This window comes from Bufo gargarizans, chromosome 6 (assembly GCF_014858855.1).
Source record: "Bufo gargarizans isolate SCDJY-AF-19 chromosome 6, ASM1485885v1, whole genome shotgun sequence".
In the NCBI taxonomy this organism is placed as follows: domain Eukaryota; kingdom Metazoa; phylum Chordata; class Amphibia; order Anura; family Bufonidae; genus Bufo; species Bufo gargarizans.
The window spans coordinates 109,020,496-109,033,086 of NC_058085.1; the positions used below are offsets into that span (position 1 = coordinate 109,020,496).

The 12,591-nt window shown below is 40.3% G+C and overlaps 1 protein-coding gene across 6 annotated transcripts in view; it reads right to left on the bottom strand.

Moving 5' to 3' along the window:
- The window catches only part of ATP6V0A1 (ATPase H+ transporting V0 subunit a1), a 112,900-nt gene that overhangs the window by 53,436 nt on the left and 46,873 nt on the right, over positions 1–12,591 (bottom strand). For 3 of the 6 annotated variants that reach the window (XM_044296853.1, XM_044296849.1, XM_044296852.1), the window contains exons 6-7: positions 6,349–6,431; positions 5,765–5,891 (exon numbers count right to left, since the gene is read on the bottom strand). In XM_044296853.1, the coding sequence (XP_044152788.1) occupies positions 5,765–5,891; positions 6,349–6,431 (210 nt within the window). Of the gene's footprint in view, positions 1–5,764; positions 5,892–6,348; positions 6,456–12,591 lie in introns of all 6 variants that reach the window. The other 3 variants (XM_044296851.1, XM_044296848.1, XM_044296850.1) reach the window with 1 other exon arrangement.

A 12,591-nucleotide genomic window follows, 5' to 3' on the forward strand; every position in this document is an offset into this window, starting at 1 on the left:
GAAAAGAAAAAATAGTGATCTGGACTCCATATTTGCTGTACTATGCATGTATTACTGTAGATAATAGTATAAATCGGGGTGACAGATTCCCTTTAAAGAAGGATTTCAACAGACCTGATCTCTTCCTCAAGAAATAAGCTGCTGATTGAGGTGCCTTATCCTCCTCTCTACATTAATAGCTATATAGGCACCTTTGGGTCAAGATTTTTAGCATTGTACTTATTTGGGGTAAAAAGCATTTCTGCTCTTGGTCTTTAGTAAAAATTTTCAACTGTTTGTCATCTGTAGCCTTTAGGATTTCACTGCTGACGGCTCAATCTGTAACCCTCTGATCTACTTTCCTGATAACTCGTAAACACTCATTTAAGCTAAATTACAATCAAACCCGTAAGAGTTCATATTAAATAAGTGTTTATAAGCTGTCAGTAGGGAAAAGATCAGGGCTACAGATCTAGTAGTCAGAGCAGATCTAACAGATTCCAATTAGATGCAGAAAGAACAGTCTGTATAGTCAATGACATTTGAAGGCTACAGAGGACAAGTGGTTGAGACTTTGTAATAAAGACCGAATGAAAAAATACGTTTTGGCCAAATGTAGTATAAGCATAATACAATGAAACAATGCCCCCTAATGTGTCCATAGCCTATATATATATATTCAACCGTCAGCTACGGTAAAACGGATCCGTTACAATAATACAACCGCATGCATCCGTCATGAACAGATTCGTTTGTATTATCTGTAACATAGCCAAGACGGATCCGTCATGAACTCCACTGAAAGTCAATGGGAGACGGATCCATTTTATATTGTACCAGATTGTGTCAGAGAAATCCGTCCCCACTGACTTACATTGTGTGCCAGGACGGATCCGTTTGGCTCAGTTTCGTCAAGCGGACAGCAAAACACTGCAGGCAGCATTTTGGTGTCCATCTCCAGAGCGGAATGGAGACAGAACGGAGGCAAACTGATGCATTCTGAGCAGATCCTTTTCCATTCAGAATGCATTAGGGCAAAACTTTTCGTGATAAAGCAAAACTGCAGCGCTCACCTGTGTAGTCTCTCCGGGAAGCACGGAAAAGACCTGGACACAGCCGAACAGAAGATTACAAAAAGGTTGTAAAATCCAGCTTCCCATAAAAAAGATGATCTTTATTCACTTGCGATAAAATCCAGACAAACATAATACAGTCTACGCGTTTCAGACCTCTGCATAGCGGTCCTTCATCATGACATCATGATGGACAGTTATGCAGAGGTCCGAAACATGTAGACTGTATTGTGTTTGATGTCTGTATTTTATTGCAAGTGAATAAAGATCATCTTTTTTATGGGAAGCTGGATTTTACAACCTTTTTGTGATTAGGGCAAAACTGATTCGTTTTGAACCGTTTGTGACAGCCCATGACGGCTCTCACAAACAGAAAGCCAAAACGCGAGTGTGAAAGTAGCCTAAGATAACAAGCTAAATGCAATCTTTACCACAGCTCTACAAATTCTTTATGATTTCTCCCAATTCTTATGTCCGGTGGGTATATAGCTAGTTAGTTTATTCTAAGCTTTTCTAAAGAAACACACCTAAGATAGTTGTTGATAATCAAATATGCCTTTCAACCCTCTATACACAGATCAAGTGTGCATGCGTTTTCTCTGCGTGGTGGTTTAATTCCCTTAGGAACAAAAAAATTTGGGAATACTGAATTGCAGCATGCCCGACCCGTCTATCCCCTGACAACCTTATAAACATTAGATGATTGGTCGGGTCATGATGAAAACAGCAGGTTCAACCAATGTGTGTCTATGAGAATCTTTCAATACATTTGAAACACTAAGGCCTCTTTCACACAAGTGTGTCCGGATGCGTTGCGGCAAACCAGCGCGAGTAGGTACCCAAGTGCAGTCAGTTTTGACTGCGATTTCGTTCCGTTATTCTGTTTTAATCGCACGGGTGCAATGCGTTTTGCTTCACAGAAGTTCAGGTTTGGGTTCATAGTTGTGTAGATTGTATTATTTCCCCTTATAACATGGTTATAAAGGGAAAATAATAGCATTCTGAATACAGAATGCATAGTACAAAAGAGGTGAAGGGGTTAAAAAAATAAAAAATTTAACTCACCTTAATCCACTTGTTCGTGCAGCCGGCATCAATTCGGTCTTCTTTGAGGAATAGGACCTTTGATGACATCACATGGTCCATCACATGGTCTTTTTTTTACCATGGCGGTGGATCATGTGACGGGCCATGTGATGATCGCAGTGATGTCATCAAAGGTCCTTTTCCTGTACACAGCAAAGAAGAAGACAGAAGAAAAGCCGTGCTGCTTGATCAAGTGATTAAAGGGGAGTTCAATTTTTATTTTATTTTTAATCCCTCCAGCACTATTGTACTATGCATTCTGTATTCAGAATGCTATTATTTTCCCTTATAACCATGTTATAAGGGAAAATAATAATGATTGGGTCCCCATCCCGATAGTCTCCTAGCAACCGTGCGTGAAAAATCGCACCACATCCGCACTTGCTTGCGATTTTCACGCAGTCCATTCACTTCTATGGGGCCTGCGTTGCGTGAAAAACGCACAAAATAGAGCTTGCTGCGATCTTCACGCAACGCACAAGTGATGCGTGAAAATCACTGCTCATGTGCACAGCCCCATAGAAATGAATAGGTCCGGATTCAGCGCGGGTGCAATGCGTTCACCTCACACGTTGCACCCGCACGGAAAACTCGCCCGTGTGAAAGGGGCCTAAGACCATTTGCCACTCCAAATCCAAGTATCTCTCCCACTCCACCCACTCCCGCTTCTAATAGAGTGAAGCAGGAAGCTAAGGTATTTTGGATTGTTTGGCTGGGAGGCGAAACTGGTGCGCTGGTGGTTAAATAGTTTGTTGAAAGAGGACCATGAAGTTCAACAGTTAATAGTCGACGCAAGCTAATCCAGGGAAAGGCAAAAACCACCCTAAATGGCAGGGACCTAATTCACCATAAAGTGTAAAAAGAGTCCTTCCTGACTCCTGCTGGCAATCGGACAGATTCCTGGCTAATCTACTGTATATTAATACCAGTAACCCTCCATATTGTGTTTTACAATTAAAGGGCTTGCCCACCGAAAAATATTGTATAGTTTTTTTAAACCAGCGCCTGGCTCTGAATAATTTTGTAATTGCATGTGATTAAAAATGTATTATAGATACCAAGTCATTCAATAAAATCCATCTATACAGCGCCACCTGCTGTTTGCTTTTTTCTAATTTTTCTGTCCTGCTCACTGAGACAGAAGCACATGTTCACTTCCATCCTTGAACTGCCACCAGCTGCAGCAGAAAGGACACACCCCTGAGAAAGGACACTCTCCCTTAGCTGACCAGCTTGAAATTAATCTCACAGAACAACTGAAGCAATAAACGGGAGATCTCTGGATCCATGTGAGGTACAGGGGTGGTTTGTTAGAAAGAGGTCGTCATATATTAGATTAGGTATGATTAAAAAAAAAAAAATTACATTATTCATGTGAAAGCCCCTTTAAGATATCTAACCACTTCTTAAAGCTATCTGCACTTTACCAAATCCTATGGAGTTTTCTTTCCATAAGAATATATGCAGACAACCGAATGTATTTTGCGGTCCGCAAAATAGGGATACTGCTGTGTGCATGCTGCAACATCTTTGTAGAAATGCCTATTGCTATCTGCAGAAAGGACAAGAATAGGATATGTTCTAAAATTTGCAAAGATGCCACACAGATGTGGACAGCACACAGATGACATCCATGTGTTGTCTGCCTTTTTTGAGGCCACACAGAAATTAATGGGTCCGTGTGCGATCCGTACAAAAAAAAAATAATAATAATATCGGACACAGCCTGAAAATACAGTCGTGTGCATGAGGCCTAACATTGCAATGCATCCGATTTGGCCCAAATGTAAAGTTTTCTCCAAATATTACAGTATCTATTCTCTCCCCAGCAGAGGGGGTACAGAACAAGTATAATCTTCATGTACTAGGCAACATGTCGTCAACATGTGAGACCATTACTTGCACTTCCGCTTTTAAATCAGAGCTAAGAAAAAGTTGTATTGACTGGCCATATCATGGCAAATTCTAGGGGACATACTAGCGCAGCTGTCTTGGTGCAGATAGACTAGAGACCTTCCTGTGTTTGTATGGTGGATACTGAGATATGGGTAAGGAAGTCAATCTGTTAATCAGTAGGGACTGAGCTCATTCTGAAGGCACTTCCTTGGCAGTACAATACAGAATATGAAATGTAAAGAGAAAGGCTGCCAAGCCATGAATCCACCATACACAAAGGACTAGGCTGGTACAATAGTCATCAAAAAATTTACTAATGTCAGATTTCTGTTATATAAACTATCATAGGGTATTTAAGGTAAGAGGAAAGAAGGAAACTACACGAATGGGCCATGTCATAGCTTTGCCAATCTGACCTAATATGGTAGATACATGAGAGGCAAACTGAAATATCACAACCTATGCAGAATCTATACTCTTTACTGATGAGAAGTCTGGACTGTTTTATCTTACACAGAATGGAGGTGTAGGTACACAGCTGCTTATTGTGAACATGTAATGTAGATCTTTACTTCAATAAAGGAAAATTGCCTTGGTCTTAGGCCTTAAAGCCCATGGACACCTTTAGAGGCCATTTTTTATTGCACTCATTTTGAGCTAAATTTTATTTATATTTTTTTATGGTCCTTGGAACTCCTTTCTCTGTATAGCCTTGAGATTCTCTAGTAGAAAACTGTATTTTTAGCGTTTCCCATCAGGCATCTCAGCTGTCGGATCCTTACCGCTGATCTCTGACCTCAAACACTTATTATAGCTCAATTCTTATCTTACTGATAAGATTTTGGCTTAAATAAGTGTTTATGACCTCTTAGTAATTTAGAGACAAGGTTTATTAGATGACAGGCATAAAGTGAAACTGAAAGTATGATTCACACAGCTAGGCAAACAGTTAATCCTTTGTGACAGACCCGCTGAATATTTTCAATAAAGACTAATTGAAAAAATTTCTTTTAGCCCAAAATGAGTGAAATGCAATCATAAAAAAAATTGCCCCCGAAGGTGTACAAAGCCTTTAAAGGGAAGCTGTCACCGGGATTTTGTGTATAGAGCTGAGGACATGGGTTGCTAGATGGCCGCTAGCACATCCGCAATACCCAGTCCCCATAGCTCTGTGTGCTTTTGTTGTGTAAAAACACGATTTGATACATATGCAAATTAACCTGAGATGAGTCCTGTCCCTGACTCATCTCAAGGACAGGACTCATCTCAGGTTAATTTGCATATGTATCAAATCGTTTTTTTCACACAATAAAATCACACAGAGCTATGGGGACTGGGTATTGCGGATGTGCTAGCGGCCATCTAGCAACCCATGTCCTCAGCTCTATACACAAAATCCCGGTGACAGCTTCCCTTTAAAAGGTGTATTCTGGTGACAAATAGGACCACATGCTCTACTCAGTCTATAGAACTGAAAGAGGCAGTCAAGTATAGCGCTCCGCTATCTCCAGCAGTCCAATATTGATGGATGGCATGGCACTGCCCATGCCCAACTGCCATTCCAAACAGAGGACACAGAATCTCATCAATGCTGAGTGTCCCAGTATTCAGACCCCCACTAATCTTACAATTATATCCTTATCCAGTGGGTAGGGGTTAACTTTTTGTTATCGGAATACGGTCATGATTTCTGAAAAATACAGAAAAAAGAAGCGGACAAGCCTTTGTACCGTCACTGGATCTTCCAAAGGATTTTCAATTTCTGCCTGTCGTAGGAACACATTGCCACGGCACACCCGCCACAACATCCTTTCAAAGGTGGGAATCCTCTCACGGTTGATCACACCAGCCACGAATCTGAAAATGTATCGGAGGAATAACAAGTGGTTAGAATATCACACAAACTTTATATGCAAATCCGTGGGGGGCTCCCAACCAAGCAGAGCAAGAAATGACATGTTCATTTCAGTGACATGAATTTCAAATCCGCACTGTAGTTATGTCACAATAAATTCTCAATGAGAAATACTGTAGTGGAAATAGTTGGAATGCACAAGTTTTTTTATGGCATGGAATGTGTGCCAAATCTGCAGTGTGAACATACCCTTACAGTTTATGGGAGACAGCCGTTTCTGTAACTCCCTTAGATTTTACCAGAGAGAAACTACACAAATGCAGCAGGCAAGTCTCTACTAATCCAGGGGGGAGCGGTGACCAGGTAGCCACATCAGTATGCCAAACTCCAATAGGTTCCACATAACGATATCTGAAATGATTACACTAAACGTGGAGAAGGTGCAATTACAGTACATACCCAAGTCTCAGTGGAGCTCCTCTTCCTATCTCGCTTGGCTCCAGAAGTGAAGAGGATTCCTCCAGTAGATCAGGATCCGCCATCTGCTGATGATGATGCAATTGAGCCTGAATTCACAAACCAATTAATAACTAATCAAACCAGTTAGTGGCATGCAGGGGCCATGTGGGGCAGGCATGAGAGCCAGGTGGAAGGGATACACAGAGATCAGGTGGAGATGTCTATGTATCAAGGCAGTCGTTCCATTCACAATGTCGAATGGAAAAAGTCTGCGCTGAGAGCACACACGTGGAGAAGGGTGATCAGGGTCTCCACAACATGTTTAGAGATATTGGGGGGTAATTTACAAAGACCTGCTTTTTTACATCAGTCTTTGTTTCCTCCATGTGCTGCCAGAGGATTCACCTAATTTATGACAAGGTGGGCGCTTTTTCATAAATTAGGCACACCTCCGGCAGTATGTATGCGCCTGGAGTAAAAACTACTCTGGTCCCTGACTGGAGTAGTTTTTACTCCTCTTTTACATTTGTAAATTTGCAGGAGCCAAAGTAAGTGCGGAGGACTGCATAAAAGCACCCATGCTACAAAATACTGTCACAGGAGCACCTAAATACTGTCACATGCAAAAAACTGGCTTACCGATGTTAGTAACTGCCCCCCATTATTTTCATATTGAACGCTAAATTGAACTAAGCAACAGTATGCATTGATACATAGACCTTGGAAGGAAAACTCCAGCAGTTAGGGGCTGCTGAACAAGAATAAGTAAAGGGGCAAAGGATTATGGGTGAAGTGAAAACTATACCCATGAATGAATGGCTGGATTTAGTTTAGCATAATTAAATCTGCTGGACACACTTTTGGCTTCATCCTTTCCTTTACTAAAAGGGTAAAAACTTCAGGATTCCAAAATTCCAGGTTTACAGTAGACTGATAGACTTTACGTAAGAAATAGTTTACTTAAAAGGGGATTTTCCCACCATTAAAAATGGGTCTTATCTTACAGAAGGCTGTTAAAAAAAAAAAAAAAAAAAAAAAAAAAAAGGGGGAAAGAAAAATCATGTCTGCTATTGGAACTTCAGAGCAAATGTGTAGCATTTCATTTGTAAGGCCACAAATCGTAAAAATGCTGCTATTGGCTAAGTCCTCCTGCAGCCCACATTCAGGCAGAAGCTCTGTGGGCTGAATGTCAACACACATCTAGTGCCGACAACCAGCACTGCAAATCACAAGGTTTGCAAAAAACTTGAGAAGCAAGCGCTATTCAGGTGCCAAATAAACCAAGTGGGGCAGTATATGATGCAGGTGAAAATGAAGAATAAGTGCCATGGGCCACCTAGGAGGCCCTTTGGTCTACATGCAGCACCTGCTTCCCTTATTGAGAGTTTAGGGGACATTCAAAGAGTGCCATCAGGCTTAGACTAGACTTTCTTATGAACAATCCAATTTAAAGAGGTCAGTGTCTGCTCCCTGATATAATCAGATATGACATATTGGTGACTCCAGCAGACTACAATCTGCACTGTAAATGAACTGGAGCCAACAATCATTTTGAAAAAAGCAGCTAAAAAATAAAATCTATTACCCAAAGGGACTACAACCACAGCTAACATTTCAGGTATAGTTTTCCATCAAAGACACTAGGCCAAATTTATCGACTATCTGGCTGTCTTGCCCACAGCAACCAATTAGATCTCATCTTTTATTTCAGAAACTGATCCAGAAAAAAATAAAGTTACCATGTAATTGACTGCCACGGGTGAGAGAGATAGTTTTTAGAAATTTTGATAAATAGGGTCCAGTGTTTCCCCAAATCCTTTATGCAGTAAAAACCCATTTTGCAGCAGCAATTGGTTTTTCTCTCAAAACAAGCATTAACCTTCACAAAGCAACGACATCAACACAACACTGCAGAAAATACTATTTTGGGGGGAGCAGCGTGGTAAAATAAATGAGACAGAAATAGATCATAAACCCAAGCTGGAAAAAGAAAGGAAAATAAGCTATGCTATGGGGCAGATACACGGACTGGAACAGATGGAGCACAAATGAGATAATAAAAATACAGCAAAAAATGATTAAGGGATCCAGGATGTGACTGCATTAATGTGCAGTAAAAGGTTTGGTACAGCGGTTCCTCAGCTTCACATATCCAGCCTACTGCAAATGAGCATCATGCTGAAAATAAGATGGTGGCAAACATGGAAATTTGAAAACTTTCAGGGTCAGAATTTGGTCTTCGATAAGTCTATAAACGGGTCAAAAATATGCACTTAGAATAATGTATGTCCACACTTGCCTATACCACATCTACCAGGTGTATGGGGATAACATAAAATGGCTGTTAGAGTAAAATGACCAAAAATTATGAATCTACATGAAATGGATTTCTAAAAGTTGAAGATAATGTGCCTGGAAACCTTAATATTAAATGCTTGGAGGACAAAAGGGCACAATGGGAAGAGAAAGTGAACAAAATGGCGGCACTGCCACAGCAAACACTAGATGCTATCAATGTCCTATGAAACTACAAATGGACATATTAGTGCTGTATTCTGACTCTTGCCATATACAGCAGATCACAACTCAATGAGGTAAACATTTTCATCCTGGTCTTTTTAAAGGCAGTGTGACTAACACAAGTTACATCAAGGTCTACAAGATGGTCTACACACGCAGAGACAAAGGGCGAAAATATATGTCTAAGGCCGTTCACATCGTTTTTTTTTTTTCAATTAGCATGTACACTGGCAAAGTGTCCAATGTAGAAACTAGACGTGTCCTTAGGGGTCTACTTGTCAAACAGTGTACGCAAACTGCAGTAGACTATTAGACTATGCTATTCCAATTTCCAGTAAAAAAAAAATGTTTACCACACAGTATAAAAATAATATATATTAAAGTATTGTGTAAAAGCTTTAGGCAGGAGTGTAAAAATGCCATAAAAGTAACAGTGCTTTCTAAAATAGAAGTGTTAATAGTTTATTGTTATCAGTTAAAAAAACGCAAAGTGAATGAACAAAAAAGGAAAATCTAAATCAAATCAATATTCGGTGCGACCACACTTTATCTTCAAAACAGTTCTTCTAGGATAAAGGCTTACTCAAATCGTTCCGTCTCCATGTAATCCCAGACAGATTTAAGGTTGTCGAGATCAGGGCTCTGTGGGAGCCGTATCATCACTTCCAAGTCTCCTTGTTCTTCTTTACGACATTGGCTGTAAGTTTGGGATTGCGGTCCTGCTACAGAATAAATTTGGAGCCAATCATACACAATTAATTCAGACCGAATCCCCAACTCCATTTGCCGAAGTGCATCCCCAAACTTGTTAGGAGCCTGCAGAAAATCATTATTGTGCCGCTCTCCAGCCCTTCAGTGAGAAAAAGGTGCCTTCTGTTACAACCAAATATTTAAAATTTTGACTCATGTGTCATGCAGCCAATTTTCAGACAATTGGGTCATTTGTTCTTTTTTCCATGTAATAGGCATGTTTTTTTGGCAGTAATTCTGCCATGAAAATGACTTTTGGTCAGACTTCTCTGAACAGGAAATGAGTGTACATGGGTAGTATTTGTTTCTGCCAATTTTGAACTGATGCACATCTTCAAATTATGAAGCGAAGTAAGCATGATGAGGGAGATTTATCAAACTGGTGTAAAGTAGAACTGGCTTAGTTGCCCATAGCAACCAATCAGATTTCACCTTTTATTTTTTACAGCCCCTTTGGAAAATGAAAGATGGAATCTGATTGGTTGCTATGGGCAACTAAGCCAGTTCTACTTTACATCAGTTTGATAAATCTCCCCCGATGTGTCTTGCAAGTCTGTGGTTGCACATCAGTAAATGAAGTTGGGGGTTTGGTTAGGATTAATGTGTCCTCAATGCTGAGAAATATAGGCATATACTAATCCATCATGCATTGCCATCAGGAAGGCATCTGATTGGCTTTAAATATATTCTGCAAAAGGAAAAAGACCCCAAACATACAGCCAATGTAATTTAGAACTATTTTCAGCATAATGAAGAACAAGGAGTCCTGGAAGTGGAGATATGGTTCCCACATCATTGAGTCTGTCTGGGATGACATGAAGAGACAGAAGGATTTGAGCAAGCCTACATCTACAGAAGATCTGTGGTCAGTTCTCTAGGATGTTTGGAAAAACATCTCTGCCGAATCCCTTCATAAACTATGTGCAAGTGTAACTATAAGAATTTATGCTATTTTTAAGACAAAAAGATGGCCGTATGTAATAGATCCCTTTTTTTCCCGTTCACTATGCATTTTGCTAGTGGATACAAGTAAAATATTAACAATTCTATTTTTGAATGCATTCTTATTTTGCAGCATTTTTTCCACAAATGTCTAAACTTCTGCACAGTACTATACAGGGATACAGCCTAAAACATACAAGGACAACTACATTTAATGGACTTGTCACCACAAAATGCAACACAATCTGCTGAAAGCACCATGTTATAGAGCAGGAGAAGCTGAGCAGATATATCATACATAGTATTATGGGTAAAGCTTCAGTAAAACCTGCAATTTTTACATTTATATCTCAGCTTTTTTCTACCTTCTGTGAACAGATATCAGTACAAGAGGGAGGGGTTATCAGTGATTGATAGCATTGTGTGTATAAGTGAGCATACAGAGATAGCTGTCAGTCACCGACACCTCCCTCCTATAGTTTTTCACAGGAATAAAAAAAATAAAGGAATGTATAAATTACAAGTTTTACTGAATCTTTTCCTTCTGCTCTATAAACATGGCGCTTTCAGATTGCATTGCTGGTGACAAATCCTCTTTAAGCAAAATAAATAAATAAATAAATAAATAAATAAAAAAATAAAAAAATGTTTAAAAGATGAATATGAGAAGGCTGCATCCTACTAGAAGCTCCTAGCTACAGGGAGTCCACCCAGAAACTAGGTGACAACAGCCATAATCCGCATCAGTTTTAATGAATGGTACCCAGCAAATGCAGGAGGCTTCCTATGATACTACTCATATGCGTTAGGGTACTTTCACACTAGCGTTTTTCTTTTCCGGCACTGCGTTCCGTCACAGGGGCTCTATACCGGAATAGAACTGATCACTTTTATCCCCATGCATTCTGAATGGAGAGTAATCCGTTCAGGATGTCTTCAGTTCAGTCTTTTTGACTGATCAGGACAGAGATGCAGCATACTACGGTTTTATCTCCGGACAAAAAAAAAAAAAACGGAACACTTGCCTGAATGCCTTTTTTTTTTTTTTTTTTAAATACATAGCAATGTATTAGTGCCGAATCCGGTTTGCGCATGCGAAGACCGAAAAAAAAGGTGAAAAAAAAATAAATGCCGGCATTTCAATGCATTTGTAAGGATCCTGATCAGTCTTACAAATGCCATCAGTTGGCATACGTTTTGACGGATCCGGCAGGCAGTTACAGCGACGGAACTGTTTGCTGGAACACTCTGCCGCAAGTTTGAAGTTACCCTAAAAATATCTTATTGTGTTTCCTACTTTATGGGAGATCTTTATATAAAATGTTTTATACTCAGCTATTAGGATGCAGCCTCCCTATTAGATCCAGAAATTTAGCCGCAACCCACAGAAGATGAAGTGGAGGAAAGGAGGGTGAAGCCAGCATACCACCTGCATGCCAATAACCTCTTCATTAAAAGAAAAAAAAAAAACTATTTTGATTGGCAAAGACAAAGCGCCAATCATAATACCCATCTGCCTGTTGCCAGTCTTACCCACGGTATATTAGTATTTACCTGGCACACATAAAAAAAGCATTACGCTAGCATTTAGCAGTATTCAAGTAAGCTAATACAGTCACATGACGGAGGGAGGGGTTGGTGGGTGTTCATTCTGCACTTACCTTACATATACACCCACCATGTTTTAACCTCCCTATAACACAACTAAGAAGAGCAACTGCTGCTCAGAAATTGGTTATTTCCTGTTATGCCAAAGCAAAAAAAGTGTTAAATTCCTGAACTGATCTTAAAGGGAACCTGTCGCCTGGATTTTGGGTATTGTTCTTAGGACATGGGTTGCTAGATCGCCACTAGCACATCCGCAATCATCATTCCCCATAGCTCTCAGAGCCCAGCCACGCCCACTGTGAAGGAGCCCAGCACTGCCCCGCATCTCCTCCGAATCTCCTCCTTGCTCCCCGACGTCACAAAGCAAGAGCGCCGTAATCTCGCGTTGCGCGAGCTAGCGCATGAGCAGTGTCAGCATCAGCC